Source organism: Cavia porcellus, unplaced genomic scaffold (genome assembly GCF_034190915.1).
Source record: "Cavia porcellus strain 051 isolate PalLab524CR breed Dunkin Hartley unplaced genomic scaffold, mCavPor4.1 scaffold_18, whole genome shotgun sequence".
NCBI lineage: Eukaryota > Metazoa > Chordata > Mammalia > Rodentia > Caviidae > Cavia > Cavia porcellus.
Window position 1 is genome coordinate 72,757,747 of NW_026947501.1, and position 20,285 is coordinate 72,778,031.

At 43.7% G+C, this 20,285-nt stretch overlaps 1 protein-coding gene across 7 annotated transcripts in view; it reads right to left on the minus strand.

Annotated features, from left to right (window-relative positions):
- Fam193a (family with sequence similarity 193 member A) overlaps positions 1-20,285 on the minus strand; it is a 143,486-nt gene that overhangs the window by 78,822 nt on the left and 44,379 nt on the right. For 5 of the 7 annotated variants that reach the window (XR_010040918.1, XM_063230361.1, XM_063230365.1 and 2 more), the window contains exon 2: positions 8,398-8,640. The exons of the other annotated variants lie outside the window; for them this stretch is intronic. Coding sequence is in view for 4 of the 5 variants with exons in the window: in XM_063230361.1 (XP_063086431.1) it covers positions 8,398-8,640 (243 nt within the window). In the remaining variant the exon portion in view is untranslated. The remainder of the gene's footprint in view (positions 1-8,397; positions 8,641-20,285) is intronic. 7 annotated transcript variants of the gene reach the window in all.

A 20,285-nucleotide genomic window follows, 5' to 3' on the forward strand; every position in this document is an offset into this window, starting at 1 on the left:
TGGAGAGGTACGTATGATCAAAATATGTTACATGCAGCAAGGCACAGTGGCACATGACTAGAATCCCACAGGCTAAGACAGGAGGATCACAGTTCAAGTTCAGCCTAGGAAATTTAGCAATTTAGCAGGACCCTGTTTCAATATAAAAATTTTTTTTTAAAAAGGCTGTGGTGGTGTCACTCAGGGCAAAAGCCCTGGGTTCAATCCCCAGTACCACAGACAATGAATGAATGAATGAACAAATGAGCTGAAAAACTTAAAGCCAGAAAAAAATAATTATAAAGAGTTACTTGGGAAAACTTGCACCTGCTAATACAGGCTTAAAAGCATTTATGAAATCCCTTTCTGAAGAGATCAGTGATGATACTGACAAATGTTCTGTCTCAATACTGAGAAGTGAAAACATCTGTGTTAGAAAGATCTGCCCAACCTGATAATCTGTTATTTTGTGAATGACCAACAAATGGTATCACAAAACCAGGAGTGGGTTAGAAATCCATTCAGAGGACAAAACAAATCAATGGAAGAAAAAGACACTGGCCAGATTTTAGAGTATATGTTGCAACAAAGCACTAAGAAACTCACTTCTTACATTTTTTAACTCATTATTTTTATAAACTTCAATCAAAATGGCCTATTGCAGGAGATTGGATACACATAAGCACGTAAGAGAAAAAAAAATTTTTTTATTGGACATGAAAAAATTCACAGAAAATATACAACATTGCCACTCGAGTCACTAATTTTTGTTTGGGAAACTAGTTATCATCTTTAAAAAGTGCTACTCCTCTTAACAGGAAACCAGTTAATAACATAAACCCCTAGGATGCAGCAACTCCTTCCCTCTATTTATAATGGCACACATAACCATGCTGCAGGAGTTTCATTTAGTAACAGTAAAATCTACAAACTAAAAAAAAGTGAAGAGTGCATAGCAATAAAAATGAAATTACAACACTTGTGAATCTCAAATATGTTGCATACAGCATGATTATATCTTTATAAAATTCAAAACATGAGGAAAGCCAAACTAGAGCTAGCCAAGTTTCATGGCCCAGAAATGAAGGAGTAAAAATGGGACTAGAACCACTCCCATGACCCCTAATGACCCAGCAACAAAATTTTTGCTCCCTGTTTCTACCAACTTATGTTCTGGTGTCCCAGAAGTCTTAGTTTCAGAGGACAGAAGGCACAATGATGACTCCATTGAACTGAAGCGAAGCATTCTCCCTCAGCGTTTGAGCTCCTGATGCCTCTGACTCAAAAGGCTAAAAAATGAGTTGCAGTGTGCGGCAAGGGTGAAGACTGACCTGAACCAGATTACCAAGGGCAAACTACTGGACACTCCACAGTAGAGATAAGGGAGGGTGTCCCTCGAGTGCAGGAGATCCCCAAGGGCATCTCCTAGTATTACCAGACTCACAAGAATCCAGTCCAGGCAGGATGACAGCAGCCCAGAACCCAAAACCAAATCCCACTAAGGTGCTTTGCTAATGGCCACGGAAATACAGAATGGTTAACAAAAGAAGGCAGTTATAATTACCAACTACAGGTACAACTACACGGCCAATTACAGAAACAACTGCCTCTTTCTATTTTGTTAGAAAGTTTATATATGCAGCCAGGGATTTAGCTCAGTGGCACACTGTCTGCCTGGCAAGTGTGAGGTCCTGAGTTTGATTCCCAGTACCAACAATAACAACAACAAATACATACATACATACACACACATACATGCACACATTAAACAGATGTCTTTGCTTTCTTTATTTGTAATATGTTGATTGCCTATATTTGTATTTAGTTTTTTAGTAGTATATGTTTGTAATACATAATAATTAATCTTGGGGAACTGGTGCATATATATATTACATCCTGATCATTTTTATTTCCCCTTCCCTACCCACTGTCTCTCATCATCTCCATAAAATCTACCTCCCTGTTTTTCTATCTTTTATTTCATCTGATTTATTTCATTTAGCATTATAATTCTTTGGTGCATCCACTTTCCTAAAAATGACTCAAATCTGTTCTTTGTGGCTGAGGAGTACTCCACTGCACATCCATCCACCCATCCATCCATCCACTGGTGGGCCTATAGGCTGCTTCCAAGATCTGATTATTATGAGTTGTGGTGCTATAAACCTGGGTATGGCCAGGCACGGTAGTGCATGCCTGTAATCCCAGCACTTTAGAGGCTTAGGCAGGAGGATCGCTGTGAGTTCAAGGCCAGCCTGGACTACAGAAACAAATTAAAAGCCAGTTTGCCCCTATATAGTAATCCTGCCCCCTCCATGAGAAAAAAAAAAAAAACCCACAATCAAACAAAACACACACACACACACACACACACACACACACACACACACACACACACACAAAACGGGTATGCATGGATTAACTGTAATGTGACGTCTTTAACTCTTAGGAAGATACCCAGAAGAGGTACAGCTGAATCTTAAGTACTGTTAAACCTACATTGGAATATTTAAGTTACGGCGTGTCAGGAAAAGAGCGAGCATTATCCAAAGGAAAACTGCCTTTTATTCTAAGGAGGAAGTTACTTTTTGTGTGATGCAGCATAGCTGTACCATGTAAGGTGTAACTACAACCTTGCTACTATATCTGAAAAATCAAGAACAGGGTAGTCTAGGAGACATATCTAGCTGTCAAGCTGACATGAGGTGGCTTGTGACGTCAACTTGACTAGATGGAGACATCTCAGCACACTATTGATGCATGGTTCGGAACATACCTGGAGATGACTGGGATTTAAGGCCAGCAAACCAACATGGAGGGCAGACCCACCGGGTTTCAGGTGGTACCAACCTACAGGTTTATAACCTGAAGGAATGAAAAAAGGTAAGAAGGAAGGTTGTGTGCTTTAGCGCCTGCTCCTGTCACCCGCAGACACAGGTATCCAGTTTCTCTGCCCTCTAACACAGACAACCCCACAGGGAGTGCCCAGGCCTAATACCCTGTACTGGGGGCTGCACCTTTGATCCTGCCTGCTGCTCGGCTCCCAGCTTCTTGGGCTCCATTCCACTGCCTGTGATCCTGTGGCCTCCCTTTGCATGAATACACACAGATTTTCTATCAACTGTGCTCCTTTAGAGAACCCTAACCAATAAAATTCATAAAGGCATTCTGCAAACCAAAATGCAATGTATTCATGCAAGTGAAAGGTGAATGGTGCACAATGAAAATAAAGAAAACACATTATTTATTAATCTCAGATATAATGCTGCATGCATACGACTATATTTTATAAAATTCAAAATAACAGAAAAGCCAAACTACGATACTAGATTTAGCCACATGGGTGATGTGACTAGTAGAAGCAAGAGTGAGCAACATAGCCCAGCAGGAAGGCAGACGGTAAGGGCCAGGGGCACTGGTGAAGGCAACAATTTATCTTTGACCTGTGTAGTAGCAGGAGCAACTGAATACATCAGCAATCACAGGAATTGACAGGAATTAATTTCAACATTAAGCAGTCTGCCTAAAGAACAAATAAAGTCTACCTCTCTACTGACTGCACAAGAATACCTAAAATGAACATCAGAGATGGAGAGCAAAAGGATGCAGGAGGGAGGGGAAGGTTAAAGAAAAATAGGTCAGTCCACTACATTGCTTCAGAAGAACACCCCTACAGACATCCCAGGGACGGTAAAGGACCAAGGCAGCCAGAGTCAGGAAGCTCACCTGTGGTCATCAGCACACTTTCAGAAGACGTATGGCAAAAAGGGAATATTCTTAAGGAAAGAAGGACAAAGACATGCAGAACAGAAGAAGGCTTTAAAAGAGTTCAGTCACAGCCAGGTGTAGTACAAGCCTAGGACTCTGACAGGATGACCTCAAGTAGGGCAACTTAGTGAGTCCCTGGCTCAAACAAGTAAATAAATGAAGGGCTGGAAATGTAGCTCAGTGCAAGGGCTCTGGGTTCCTAAGCAGAAAGAAACACCGCATGAATCCCCTACCAGCAGCACGGTAGGAAAGCAAGCAAGGCTAATGCAGTTGAAGCTCCCACAAGCCTCCACGCAGAATCAGAACAGGAATGCAATAGGGACAACAGTGCAGAGCAAGTATCCCCTAGCATCTACAGGCTGCTTACAAAAGGAGATTGACACCCACGTGTAGCTGGCAGCTGAGGCTCAGGCACCGCAGCCCCATTAGACAGCACTCCAGAGAGGCTTAGAAAGCAGCACCACAGCTGCTGTGCACACCCTGCTTGGCTGCCTGGCGCGCCTTCCTTAGGACGAACAAGAACCCAGAGACTGCAGCTGCAGTGTAAGACACAGGTCCCTGCCCCAACTCCTTCCAATAAACACTATCAAGCAGCAGCACCCAACCCCTAGAAGCAGGCTGCAAGGGAGACAGAGAAATGAGACCAGGTGCTGGAGGAAAACACTTTGCACTGTTCTCTTCCACGTCCTCATGTTTTTTCTAACATAGAGAGAATACATGTGTATATGAAATAGAATTAAAGAAACAAAGTATAAGAAGTAATATTTTAGACAGCAAAAGCTGTTTCTCTGAAAAGACAAAACAACAGACTCCTTAAAAATCTGACTTAAAAAGAAAGCAACAAACATAAATTTTAAAAGTCGTATCTTCAGACAAGACAGGAATTGAAGATACCCTATATGCAATTCCATCCTGATAACTTTGACAACTTCCAAAATATGGAACTTAGCAAAACAAAACCGAGAAGACCTTATCTACTAGAGAAAGTTGACCAGAATTTACACCTGGCAGTGTCCAAGAAGCAAGGAAAAGAGGATATTAGAGCTGGGCACAGTGGTACACACAAGCTACTCAGGAGGCCGATGCAGGAAGACTGTGAGTTGGAGGCAGTCTGGGCTGCCCAAGACCCTGGGCTGGGTATGCGGTTCAGCGGGAGAAGAGCCCTGGATGTGATTCCCAAAAACCTCACACACAAAACAGAAGATCAGCAAGTACATGAGCCCCAGACCTAAAGGTCTAAGGGGTCACTTAACCTTAGGATCACACTGAACACTACTTGCAGTTTCTAAACAGGACAGTGTATACAACACGAGCTAGAAGGGAACGTGACAAAAGAGGTCTCTAAACTACAGGAAAGGAAAGTCTTGGCTCACTTTTGCTACAACTATGATAAAAGAGGCTGCAGGTCAGTCCCACTTCCCCACAGCGGGAGTGGGGAGTACAGAGGACAGAAAGAGCCAGACAATCTACAAAACCTCAACGTGGGTCATCAAGAGCAGACAGGCTACACGACAGGGTGCAACAAGGAAAAGGGACACAACGTTGTCAGTGTTTCACCTATGGCAGGGGAAGGAAGGTGGAAAGAGGTCACACAGCAGGAAGAAAGGATCGCAAGAGAAAAAGTCTAACCTCAGAAAACCCCAAGCACAGAGATATTCCTACTGCCTCAAGAGTTGCAAGCAGGAAGTAGAGAGGGAATCTGTGCCAGGCCCACACCAGTACCAGGCTGCAGCACATGCCACTAGAGACAAGTTGGCCCAACCAACTGGCTCAGCCTACCAGGTAGACGCTCCAGTGACAGTCTCCACCTGGCACTCTCCATGCACTGCATGGCGCTTGGCCAAAGAGAACAAGAGGAACAGACAGCAAGATTAATGCTTCAGAAAGAAACAACAATACCAGTTCTACATACACTCCCAGAAAGGCGAGGTAACAGGAAGGCACACCTACCTCAGCTTGTTATATGATAAGGGACACTGTAAGACAAAAAGGCGACAGTCACTTTGCACGAGCATATATACAAAGCATAACAAAACTCCAGCAAACACAATGTAGTAGCAGGTACAAGGGATGGCCACAGAAAGACATGCATGAAAGCTTCCCCTGCAGCTCTTTGTAAAACAGCACAATTCTGTGGCGCGGGCCCCATCTTCTGCACTGAGACCTTATCTGTTCCTGTTATATCACTGGGATTGCGTTTCCAGTGGGTTTCTCTTAGTTTAGTTCGTTCCTGGGTCGGCAAAGTATATCTCCTCTTGCTTAGGACTTCTTGCCTGGCACCATTCCTGGATTTTAAGTGTGGTTTCTCAGAGAGCCTCCGAAGCTGCTGTTATCTATCCGCCATGTACTCCCGGAAGTACCAAACAGCACAATTCTGGACACAACCCAAAGGGCCATCTGAGAGTTGGTAAAGTGCTACATCTGTATGGTTTTGTTTTTGTTCTTGTTTTTGAACAGTACTGGTGGTTGAACCCAAGGTGTTCCCACTGAGTTATACCCTCAGCCCTTTTTACTTTCGTTTACTTTAAAACAGGGTCTTATTAAACCAGTAAAGGGCCCAGGCTGAGCTCAAACTTCCAATCCTCCTCCCTCCAACCTCCTAATGTTAACACCATAGGTGTGCATCATCACCCTCACCTCTATCTGTACAACTTTTTCAACAATAAAATGAAGCAAACTACTGACAACATGGATCACTCTCAAGAGTACTATGTCAAGGGACAGAAATTTATGTAAGGCTGGATGTGGTGTATTCCCAGCATTCTGGAGGCTGAGGCAGGAGGATCACTGTGAATTTTAAGCCAGCCTGGGCTACAAAGTGAGTTCAAGGCCAATTTGAACTGCATAACAAACAAAACCCTGTTTCACAAAGACACACACCAAAAGGAAGAATAGGTAGAGAAGCAGGAAAAAAAAGGAGGAGGAGAAGGAAGAGCCAGACAAAGAGTAAGATACTTTTGTTTATGTGACACTCTTAAGAAGCAGGGGTTGAGGACAAAACAAGGGGCTGACTACCAGGGGAAACATGTGAGTTCTGCAACCCAATTATGGTCAGTGTTTTGTAAAGAGAAAAGGGTGAATTTTTACTGAAAGTAAATTATTTATTACTATCTTAAGAGGCCCCCAGAGTTGCCATGGAGGTCGCCCTGCAAAGCCTGCAGGTGTCTGTGTGCATGCTGGTTAGCACCGTGCCTGAGTGACAGCCTGGGCTGCTGCCATGGGTGAGAACAAGTGTGCTGGACAGAGAACTGGCTCCAGCACAGAGCCTTGAGGGAATGAGGGCCCCAATGCAGGGTGTGGCCTTCCTAAGGACACAGGCAGATCAAGTACCACAGCAGGGTGGAAATCAGAAGGGATAAAGTCCAGGACACACACAGATGAAACAAAAAGCTTCAGTTGGCAAAACACAAGAATGTAGACTGGAAATGGCACAGGAAATGAACTAATGCTATATACCCTACTAATAATACTAAGTAATACTAAATAGCCTTCCATTAAACACAATGCAGAAAAGACCAAATATATTAAGTGAGCATAGAACACAAACATGAAAAATGAATAAAACAAGATCTGAAGGGACCAAAACTTCACACTGTGTTCTCTCCACTCTGGCAGTTCACTCCTTTGGTTCATTCATTCACTTAGTCATTAATTCAAATATTTTGAGTAGCTAAGTATGTCAGGCAGAAAGTACACAAGAGCTAGCATTCCAGTAAAAAAGAAAAGGCAAAATGAGCAAGTGAACCATACAGTATGTTAGAAGCAAGTCTGAGGAAATGGGGACAGGTGGAAGGGACTCTTCAGCAGCAGAGGAAAGGTAGCTCCAGGAGGATGCTGGGTGACGCACGAGGAGACCTATCCACTCAGCAGTCAAATTGTTCACATTGTCACAGAGATTAAATGGAAAGCAGGCACAGATTACAAAATAAGATAGTGGCTGCTACTCTTTACTGGCCACCTACAGCAAGGGATCAGATGGAAAAGCTGAAACAGTTACCAGCAACAGAAATCAAACAAAATAGAACTGGAAAGTGGGGCCTTATGTGGTGGCAGAAGGCAACTCCAGGAATCCAAACAGATTTGGAAGCCCCCCACAGGCTTAACGCAGGTCAAAGCTCAGGTCAAGAATGTGGTCTCCTGCTGGTCGAATGACCTCCAGTTAGCCTCTGTTAAAATGAGCTGGCCCTGGGGCTGGGGATTTAGCTCAGGGGCATAAGAACCTGCCTTGCAAGCAGGCGGTCATGAGTTCCATTCCCAGTACGATTAAAAAAAAAAAAAAAAAAAAAAAAAGCTGGCCCAAGGACAGGAGGAAAGGGGGCAGGAAAGCCAAGCTCTAAAACGGCATCTAGAAGAAAATTTTAGGCCTTGCTAGTACATAGAATTGTCTAGAACCAAACACACAAAAGGCTTGCTAGCTCCTCGGGAAAGTGCTTCACACACAAAATCCTGTGCCCAGACTAATACAACCAAAACACTCTGTGGACCGCCAGCTGGCTGCCTCTGTCAGGCCTGGCAGCAGAGGCCAGGAGGGACATCCAGAGAGCAGTGCGGAAGAGCTCCCTGCAGCATAAGCAGTCCTTCCCTTCTGCTGCCAGTGAGCCCACAGCCCACAGGGAGGCGCACTGTGCCCGCTCACAGGCAGCCACTCACCGGCTGGTCAAGGCCGCCTTGCCTTTCTTCCTTCTCCACAGTCCTCCGGCAGTCCGGGCACACCCACAGCGGCAGGTGCAGCACGCTGTTGCCCTTGGAAGCCATGGAAAGGGCCAGTTTGTTCGCAGTCTTAACTCCACTCTCTAAGAATGAAGAGTCTTTCCGTTCACTTCTGCACAGAAGACAATAATCCCCAGCGGGGTAGGGTGGTGTCCTATGATTCATGCCAAAACTAAAAGGAGTCTGGAACAGAAAAAAAAATTCTGTTTTCAAAACCTGATCCACAAAGCCAAGATTGTTTAAAAATACACTTAGTTCTAAAATAAAATGCACATATACGTTTTTGTAGAGAATCATAAAATAGGACACCTGTTGAATAAAACTGAAACTAACGCTCCAGAAATTCATAATACTTCAAATAAAACAGTAATGCTATAAAGAAAATCTTTGTGCGAGTCAGAAGCTGTCTGTGCAGCCCTTTACCTAGACTTTGTGATCCTTACCCCCAGAGGAAACAGCCAGCCTCAATTTTCAGAAGCACTCTCCATTAAAAAGGTTTGAAGCCGCGAGGCACCAGCTTACCATACTAGCACCAAGGGGACAACTCTGCTGAGATCATCACTGAGATACACCCTCCGCGTTCTAGCTTCCACACTAAGGGCCAGAGCACAACAGACTGACGGCAGCCATACACACAAGGCCAGCTCTGCAATAAGCAACACGCACTCACCTCCAGCTACCTGATTTCAACCAGTGTCTTCAAATTGATCCTAAACTGTGGGATGAAGTTGAGGGTGGAGGCCTGAGGAAGAGGCAGAATATGATCCTGGATCCTATCCAAAGATCACCAAGTACTCTACTTGAAGTAAAACTAGCCTCAGAAACACAGGTGTGCAGAAAAAAGCCATGGTTTATGGGTCTGGAAATGGCCTAGAGTCCTTAAGGACAGCAAGCAGACAGCCAAGATTTTAACACCACAAACAATATGAATGGTCCCCAGATGGCCTGACAAGGTACACCTACAGGTTCTGGAGAGCCTCAGAGCCAGGAAAGGGTCAAGGTGGCGCCAAGCAGGAGCTGGGAGCCACATGACAGAGCACCTCTTGGTCTGTCCTTGACAACTGGAGCACTTTGCTGCCTATCAACCAGGTGGGAGGGAGGAATAGGACCACAGCAAGGCCACTGTGGCTTTCCTGAAAGGCTCCAGCCATACCAGCTCTGCTGGCTCCTGAGCCTCTGTCCTGTCACTATGCTCAGCTGAGTTGTGCTGACAAGACTGTTCAGCCAACTGAGAGCGCCTAGGTAGTCCCCAGGTGCCAGGACAGCAGTGGGTTTTGTTTTGTTTTTTGGTACCAGAACTCAAATTCAGGACCTTGCATTTGTCAGGTAGGTGATGCACCACTGAACGATATCCCCAGCTCAGGCAGTGGGACCTTATACAGGAACGCATGAACAAATGAGCAAGCAGGGAATGACAGCACCTCTTGATGCAATTTCACACATGCCCACTCCTGTGCAAACCAGCAGTCAAAACTGCACGCACCTATCACACCTACAAGGTCCTGGGGTTTAACTGGACACAGTTCAGCAGCCACATGATGAAGTCTCGGAATGCCATTTAAGGGACAAGGGAGGAGAACTGGCTACTGTCTCCCACTGGTGTCCTCACAGGCTGCACATTCGAAACCACGGTGTGAAGGAGAGCAGACATCTTTCCTTGTACCTGCAGATCTGTGAAGTCTAAATTACAACTTCAGAATTCACACTGGCATGCCTGGTGTTCTGGCACAGGTCTAAAATCCCAGCATTCTGGGAGGCTGAGGCAGGAGGACTGCAGCCTGGGCACCTTGGCAAGACCCTGTCTCAAAAAATTTAAAAAAGGACTATGGATATAGCCCAGTGTGAAGGCCTTGGAACCAGTCCCAGGACCAACCTCTACCCCTGCCCTGTGCAAAAGACAAAACAAAACCCTCACACTGATCCCTCCCCCCCCACGATGTAGTCATCTCTCTTTCTCAGACCCCAACACTGACAGAACAGCTAAAACCATCAGACCACATAGCTGCTTGTCTACCATAGAAGGAAAGGCTGGGCTCCAAGGTCCCAGTCTAGGACAGAACACAGTTGCAGTTATGACTCTGCTCAGCTCCCACCTAACCATCACTAGCCCAGCAGTAACTGAAAATTCCTTATCCAAATGACTTGGTCCCATATCCTAAGGATGGTACCCAAAATTCATACTCTCAGAAAATCTGTTTCATATATATCTTATACACATGGACTGGAGGTCACTTTACACAATATTTTGAGCATACTTGCATTTTGACTGCAACTCATCGTGTGAGCTCAGGTGTAGAAACTTCCACTAGTAATGTCATATCACCTGGTAAAATGTTTCAGATTTTGTGTTGGTTTTTTTGTGTGTATACTGGGAATCAAGCTCAAGACTGTGTACTTGCCAGACAGGCAGTGTGTCTCTGCAACTACATTCCTGACTCCCCAAAATTTCAGATTTTGGAGCATCCTTAATTTCAGATTTTTGTACTTAACTGAGTCCAGCATCTATCAGGGCATTGGGGCACACTGATAAATAAGCAAAGATTTCTGCCCTTCAGGAGCTAATAGTCTCATCAAAGACAAAACCAATACATAAAGGTAAATAAATAAAAACATACTTTAGACAAGGAGGAAAACGTGAAGCAGAAAAGGAGTCTCTGATGCTGGGATTGGTGTCCTTTTATTTAGGATGATAGTGAGGGTTCTTTGAGGAAATGATCTGAGACCCGTGACACATCACAGACACCTTGGAAAGGGCACAGAGGTGAGCAAGCAGAAAGGCTCTAAATCAGGAGATCAGATGGCCAGGTAGGTGAGGAGAGGGTAGCAGATGAGCTGTTGAGGGACAGGGGCTGAAGACCAACTCCCAGGCTGTGTGCAGAGAAAGAGATGGGAAGAAGGAAGTGAGGTCAGGGGGCAGTTGGCAGTGGCCTGGACCAGGGACACAGGAATTGAGAGAGGACAAAGTGCAGGACAGCAGAAAGATCAAGGGCAGCATCTGGGCCTTTGGACAGAGTATGCACACAGTTCTGAATCATAAAAAGTCTATCAATGTCTTACATCTACTCCAGGCCAGGCCTTCTAGGACAGGCCAAAAGGATACAGCACAAGAAGCACAGTAAACACACAAACTCAAAGCCAAATTTGTGTTCATCCATGAAGAAAACAGTTTGCAAGGATGTGGCCTGGGACTAAAGGGTGGTGCTTTTGGTTGTTTCTATTTTTGCTTTGAGATTAGGATTTCATAATTGCCCAGGCTATCCTCAAACTTTTGGGCTCAAGCAATCCTCTTGCCTCAGTCTCCTGATAGCTGGGATTACAATGTGTTCTATCTTGCCCAGCCAGAGCAGCATTTTCACAGGAGTGAAGACCCAAATGACAAGGGAAGAAGTAAATGGCCATGTGAAGATCTAGGAGACAAGCTGAATGTAGAGAGGACAGCATGTAAAATCCAAGGAGAGGGCCTGTGAGCATGCAGAGCACGAGGACAGGCAGGAGAGCTACCAGATTATGGTTCTGACATGGCTACGGTTCCTGCTTCCATCTTAAAAAGACACTTTGTTGTATGGAAAACGAGCTCCGAGAGACAAGGTAAGTAACCCTGCTGTGGGCAGCTCCAGAGGCAGGGTGAAAACCAGGGGCTTTAGGCTCAGTGGGAGCCAAGAAGAAAGAAGAGCAGTCAGACCCAGGAGTGCCAATTGGGACTTTAGAAGAACCAGGGGTGTGGGGTGAAGGTCAGACCAACCACAGACATGCCAGACATACAGAGGCTTGGCCCAGAGCAAGAACCAAAAGTCTGCTCTGGATGCTGTTCACACAGAGCACAGACTCAACCAACACAGTCAGACATTCAGGGTACAGGGTGCAACTGGATCTATGATTGGCATCCCCGGTCCAGGAGAGCTCTAAAGCCATAGAACTAGATGAGATGGCCCACAATGTTCAGAGTGAGGAGTTGAACCCAGTGGCCTACCACTGCCAGTGCTGGAAAAGTGCTGCTTAGTACATTTTGTCCTATGTTTAGTTTTAAAAGGACAAATCCAGTCCAAGCTACTACATCCTGCGTAGAAGCAGAGGTCCAATTACATAGATATACAAAAAAAAGCAGTAGGCTAGGCATGGCAGGATATGGCCTATAATCCCAGCACTCTGGAAGGTTAAGGCAGGACAATCACAAGTTCAAATCCAGCCTGGGTAACTTAGTGACTTAGAGACCCTGTCTCAAAATAAAAATTTTAAGCAGGGCAGCAAGGGGTATAGCCCAGTACAAAGGCTCAATACCCAGTACCACCAAAAAATAAAATTTTAAAATACACAGAAGTGTAAGAATGAATATTAAGGGGCTGGGGATTTAGCTCAGCGGCATAAGCGCCTGCCTTGCAAGCAGGCAGTTCTGAGTTCGATCTCTGGTTCCCATAAAAATGAAAAAGACCAAAAAAAAAAAAAAAAAGAATGATATTAAGTAAACACTGTCTCCAAAATTCAACATACAACTATACTATATACTACACATGACTACTGTGACCCAGAAACTTTTCCAAAGAAGCATGTACACATATTCCAGAGATGACAATACTGCTGAAAACACTTCAGCATTACTACTCAGCTATACTACTAAAACAGTGCTTCCCTTTTATGCATTTTAGCCTTTCTAAGTAAAGTGATTTTCTACTGTTAGGTACGTTGTCACTTGCGGCTAGCATATATATCCATATATAGGGGTGGGAATGGGTAGGTAACAGAAGACATTAATTAACTCATAATATAGATTTGAACATCCTTAATCTGAAAATCTAAAGTCAAAAATGCTTGAAAATCCAAATTTTTAAGTGCTGTCATGATACCACAAGTCGGAAATTCCACAATTGTGTTTTCTACTGGAAATGGGTCACAACCAAAACAAAGGCACACTAAAAATATTGTATAAAATTACCTTTGGGCTATGTGTATATGTGAATTTCATGTTTAGACTTGGGTGCCATTCCTGAGATGTCTTATTATCTAGATGCAAACATTTCAGAATCTGAAAAAAAAAAAAATCTATCTGAAATGCTACTGGGTTCCAAGCATTTTATTTATTTATTGTTTTACTGATAGCAAAAATCAAACTCAGGGCCTAACACTTGCAGGCAGGCACTGGTGCCACTGAGCTACATCCCTGGCCCTCAAGCATTTTAGATAAGGGATTTCAACCTATACTATTCATTCTCTTGGTAAGCCAACATTTTAGTTTCGAAAGTATTTTTCAAAAAGAAATTCCCAGTTAAATATGAAAAATTCAAACTTACTGAAAGACTTTACATGGGAGCTCCTCACAGACAAACAGAAAAAAGGGCACTTTAGGACATCAAAACAGTACAACCCCACTGCTCCCTAGGGCAAGGTAGTACCTTCCAAGGGTAAAGGAGGAGTCACAAGAACTCAGATATGTGGGTGGATGCAGTTGTCAGCTGTGGCCCAAACAGGCACCTGCATCCAGCCCCCACTACCCCCTCAGAGTCTCCATCTCCACAGAGCAAGAACACATGCTGCATGTGTGGTCAGGACGTCAACCCTTCCATTACTCCATCCCCTAAAAAGAAGAGTCCTCGCAAGGCAGCAACCCTGACGGTTAAGGCCCTCAGCTACTGGGTCCCCATGTAGCATAATTACCCATGGAGCCAAAAGCCACCTATGCATAACCATCTAATCCTGTTGGCTCTGTCTCCTTGCCTCTGTACTGACCATCTGACACCCTGAATCACCAGTTTCCCTTTCTTTTACCAGACAACTATTGGGCATCTCTTCCATCTTACTGTGGCATCTTCTTACCCTGTGATTTTTGATCCCCATCCTCAGGACACCCTACACACAGCTAATTGCTACAACTCTTCTACCACGCCTGGCCTTTGTACAGACCACCTTATACTTATTAGGGTATAAAACTACCCTTTACCTGTCTTCTCATTGGACACTCAACATGTTTTAAAGGCGCATGACACACCCAGCACATGACAGGCATCCAGTGAATGCCCACTGAGAAACCAAGTAATGAGACCAAATTGACTCTTCAGTCTCTTGCCTACCATAATCACAGTTTTCCTCATTCTTATACATGACCTTTTATTAGTTACCTGTGCAAAAGTTCAAGCATCACTATTTCACTAAGATACTTTCCCATTCCTCTGTTCCTTTCCTGATCTCAATTATTCTAAAGCACATGTAGGTTCTGTGTGCAAGGATACTACTCCTTAAATAATTACTATTTAAGTTCCCTTCTAGATGGCCATCAAAAACTGATGACCAAATTATACTATGAGTTAGATGAAAAATTACCTGAAATATTTAATGTTTTATAAAATAATCATTTCTGCAACTTTATAGAGTATTTAGCAATTTATAGATTTTAAGGTTGCTCCTTGGAAACAATACAATTCAGTGACTGATTATTGATTCCAGATATTACTTTAGCATCCTTTATTATTATATTAGCTAATATAAAAGTGAGTTTTCGTTAGGATTCTCTTTAATTTCACTTGATACATAAAAAAGAAAAATAGCTGGGGATTTAGCTCAGCGGCATAAGCACCTGCTTTGCAAGCAGGCGGTCGTGAGTTCGATCCCTGGTACCGATAAAAATGAAAAAGACAAAAAAAAAAAAAAAAATTAACCAAAAAGAAAAATAAGCCTAGAGAAAACTGGCACTATTTTTGCTTGCTGCTCCCCAAATGGCCTACCTATTAAACAGCTGGTGGCTCTGTTGCTGTAAACAGGACAGTTTCATGATAGTAACGAATGCACAATGGCACATATTATCTGCCACAACTAGTGTTACACAAAATGACTTTATGCATCTTAACTATTACTAATATGGTTTTCCTATATCAGTGTAGTTGCTACATTTAAGTCAGTAAACAATATGATGACTATTTGTTTTGATGTTACTTATGCAAGAGAAAAGAACTGTCTCAGAAAACCTCAGGGTAGGTCTTGGTGCCAAGGTAAGTTCAACACCACTGCTCTGTCATCTGACAGCACAGTAAGTATCTGCAAAACACTTCAGGTCTCTGCATTCAAGTTCCATATGGTAAGGAAGTAAAATAACCAAATGCATTAACAGCAGATTTACAGCTCTGGAAGTATGTATTTCTAACATATTCCTCGTCTTCAATCTGTATAATACAATTTATCTGTTGGGGTCAAATGAAAAGTTGACAGCAAAGGATTACACTCTTCAGACTTCAGTTTGCATCCCATTAAAAGCTGAAGGCACCTGAAAATCACAGTAACTAGAGGGCAGGAAACCATTTAGAGCATGACTAGAGGCCAAGAAAAGCTTTAATCCAGAGATGCAGGAACAAACAGGTAACATTTGAAAATTAAGTGACCTGAAGAAATTCCAAAGTAGGGGCTGAGGATTTAGCTCAGCGGCATAAGTGCCTGCCTTACAAGCAGGCGGTTGTGAGTTCGATCCCCGGTGCCGGTAAAAACGAAAAAGACAAAAAATAAATAAATAAATAAACTCCAAAGTAGCATCAAAAACCTGGCAAGCTCCAAGTCACCCACACAGGACTGCTGACAGGCAACTGGGACAAGAACAGTCCTCACAGAAAACCCTACTCCCAATAAGCACATTTGCCACAAGAAATCACTTGGCCCAAGGACAGCCAAACCAGTGTTCAGGATAAAGATGAACCCAGAGAGTACCTGCTTCCCACGGCATAGCGCTTTTAACACTTGGTCTCCAGGACTTATGCTAAATAGAGAACTTCAGCTTGTGAAGTCAGAACGTATTGGATAGTCCAAGGCTAGAAGGGACAGGAATCTTCAACACACAAGGCTCCTGAGCCAACAAGGGAGACCCTGGGAGGAACTCAAAAGGTAGCAGAGCAGTGAGGTAGGCAGGGGATTTTGATGTAAAGCAGAGCTCCAGAGGAGACTTGAGGAAAATAGGAAGAACATGGGTACAGTACTACCAGCTTTTCTGCCACTGCAACACAGGTCCTAACACAGAGAGACACGCACATATCCACAACTTAAAGGATCACAAACTTAATTTGCCTCATGATTTAGGAGAATTCAGTCCATGGTTTGACTGCTGAAAGGGCGAGATGAGCAAAGCTGCTTGGTTCATGCAGCCATGAAGTAGAACAGGAAACAGTGCTAGAGCCTATGGCCAGACAGATGCCAAGGTCATACCCACAGGCCCTGTACATACATACATGCATACATAATACACACACACATCAACATCATCAACAACAACAACATCAACATCAACATCATCATCATCATCATCATCCTCATCATCATCATCAACCCTGAGCAGCTCCCAAAGCAATCAAGTTGACAATAAGCTAAACTACCGCAAAGGTACTCAGTGCTGAATGGAACATGAAAAGCAAACTATTTTTGGGAAATCACTTAACACTATGTTTCCCAGGACCATCACAATGACCTATCTCCTGGCATCTGCTCTCCTGGGACTACTACTGCCCTAACTACAGTACCTCTTCAACCAAGATTCGTATGTGCAGGTCCAACATACCATCACTTGAGGACTGTTTCAGGGATTCTGTCCTCTGTTTTTTTACATCATTCAGTTTTCCGTATTTCTAGTATCATTTCCTTTAAGGCATATGTGCCACTCTTTCAGCTGCCTCTCACTTGTACTTCTCAACAACTCACTGCCTGCCTCTTCCTTCAGAGTCTGCGCACTAAGAGACACTAAGAGAAATACACTCAAGCCACAAATACGAGCTGCACAAACACAAACAACAAAATACCACTAAAACTCTACTCCAACAGCCAGTACCTACAATACCTAGCCAGAGATGCTGATGAGGACGTGGGACAGCAGAATGTTCACATACTGCTGGCACACTCCTTTGACCTCAGCTGCACAGAACAGGAAGGATCTGAAGAATAAGAGCCTGAAAAGTTTAGTGAGATACTGTCTCAAAGAAATAAAAAAGGGAAGTGGTCAGTGAGAGACAGACTGCCTAGCTTTGCAAGGCTCCAGGTTCAATTCCTAATAACAAAATACATAAGTAAATACACACATAAACATTCTACCATTCAAGCTAACAATCACACTCCTTGATGTTAGGAGGTGTACTGAAAAATCTGTTTACATAAAATCCTTAACATGGTACAGAATCTTCATTTAATCACCTGTTTTAACGCCTGCTCAACGACTGATGAAGGCTGTTCCAACTTACGACTCAGCAGATTACGACACCTTTTTTTGGTATAGTTCTGTACATCTTATTGACAGAGCCTCGATGTCATCATCATCTTCCTCCTCCTCCTCTTATTCTTTTTTTTTTTGTACTAGGGATCAAATTCACAACCTCGTGCTTGCCAGGCAGGCACTTATACTGCTGAGTTAAATCCCCAGACTTTCCTTTTGTACAATACTCCTTGTTTATACAGTGCTGTGACTTTGTGCGGTAAGGTACAGTACTGTAGTTTTATAGTATAACATCAAGTAGTACGTGTAAATTATCTAAATAAAAGCAAAGTCATCAAGTTGGAGTTTCCTTTGATCATATCTTTATTCTGAATATTGCAATGTATAGTCTATACACAATTCCTCATTTAGCAACCAGTTCAATTAATGATCTAGTCACGGAATTACAAATCAGTCATTAAATAATGTCTGTATTTATAGCAGCTTTATTCATAACTGCCAAAACTTGGAAGCAACCAAGAGGTCATTTGGTAGGTGAACAGAGACTAATATATCCAGAGAATGAAGTATTATACAATGCCAAACAGAGATGTGCTAGATTAAAAAAAAAAAATGGAGCAATCTTTAATGCATGGAACAAGCCAGTCATTCCTGTAGGGACTCACTCTCTGTGATAACTGTCTGACATTCTGGAAAGGCTGCTGATGGAGCAGAGACAGTTAAAGGTTAATGAGTGTAGGAGACGGGAGAGATGGCAGGCAGCACACAGAGGAGCTGGGACAGTGCTACCATTCGGTAAGGCACTGTCATGCTAGACACCCACCATCACATACCTATCCAAACTCACACATCTCCAACATGCATGGGCCCTTCCAGAAACTACGGGCTTGGGATAATGCTGCGTAAGCACAAGCTTAGCCACTGCAACCAAGTCCCACCATGTGCCAGGAGTCAAAGACTGGTAAGTCAGTTTTGCTATGAACCTGCAACTGCTATAAAAGGAATTTACTAAACAATCCCCTCCAAAAAATAAAAACCACGGATGAATTGTAGTAGTATTTTATTTAATCCAGTTAATTTAACCCTGTGTCTGACAAAACCCATAAAAAAACAAATGCTGACCAATGAAGCCTCTCCCCTTCACTCTGACCACCCAATCACTCCCTCCAGCTGCAATCCGTACCAAGCAGCACCACCAGGGAAGACGCAGGGCTCATTCCCACGTGGCAGACTTCATCAGCCACCTGGCCTTCTCAGAACTCTGATCCCTGGCTGCTGCGTGTTTCTCTGGATTAGAACTTCCAACTTCAGAGTCAGTTTCCAGTCTCTTCCCTCACCTCCTTTTAAACCTTTTAAACTTGGGCTTGAGGCAGATCTTACTTCACAGATGTCTCTCTTCCTTGCCTGCAAGCTTTCAAGAGAGTGGAATAAAACGCTTTAGGCTTGGGGCTGGGGATTTAGCTCAGCGGCATAAGTGCCTGCCTTGCAAGCAGGTAGTCGTGAGTTCGATCCCTGGTACCGATAAAAAGGAAAAAGAAAAAGAAAAAAAAAAAAGAAAAAAAAACCGCTTTTGACTCAAGTCCCGGATGGCCCACTGAGTGGTCAAATAGACTCAGGGGCAGGGCAGCCTAGCTTTAGCAAAACAAATAAACAAAACAAAACAAAAATCCACACCCACACACACACACACAAAGGCACTGGAAAATATGGCCAACAAAATTGTTTCAAATCACTTCTAACATGGTCCAGCTATTTCCTAGCCAGTAGAGTCTGCAAGATGCCCCACACATCAATTGCAAAATCACCTTCTATCTAAGCTAGCACAAGTTAATTTCTGTGAATTGAGACCAAAAGTCCTCAACCAAAATTTTTCACATAAAATTGCATTACTCTGGGAGGGTAAAATGGGAGGATGGCAAGTTTTAGCCCAGCCTGAACAATTTAGTGATAGTGAAACCCTACCTCAAAGCAAAAAATTATTTTAAAAAGAGTGCTGCATTTAACTTCTGATGCCACAGTGGGAGGGAGAGGGTCCAGTGAAAGACTGGATTTAAAACTGTGGTCTCTAAACCAGGAATGGTGGCTCACCCCTGTAATCCCTGCACTGGGGAGGCTGAGACAGGAGGGCTACTGCAAGTTTGAGACCAGTGTGGGCTACAAAGTGAGCTTAAGGCCAGCCTGAACTGCGTAATACGATCCTGTCTCAAAAAAGAGAAAAAAACAGAAAAACTCTGTGGCCTCCTGCTTAAAATGTGGGCTCTGCAGCTAGACAGGCCAGGACGCAAGTTCCGGTTCCAGAAACTACTAGAAGGGTGATGGAGGGCAAGTCCCCTCCCCTCACCAGGCTCCCTGAGCCATCTGTGCAGCTGGTAAAACCCTCCAGATGGCTCTACAGGGTGAACATGCCTCATGATCAACTGTTCAAAGAAGGGAGATATCTGATTGAACAGACAGCAAAATCCCATCTGCAGTGTAGGGGCTATGAACAAAATGGTAATGTGAAATATCACACTGTTAAAAGCCTCAGCGAGGGCAGGAGTCTGTGCTTAGCTCACAAACTACACATCATCAGAAAGCAGGACACTTCCTCAAAACAGGACTTCTAACAGGTAAAGGGTCGACAGCCTGAGGGCGCTCTCAGGTTCAGCACCTTCCAGCA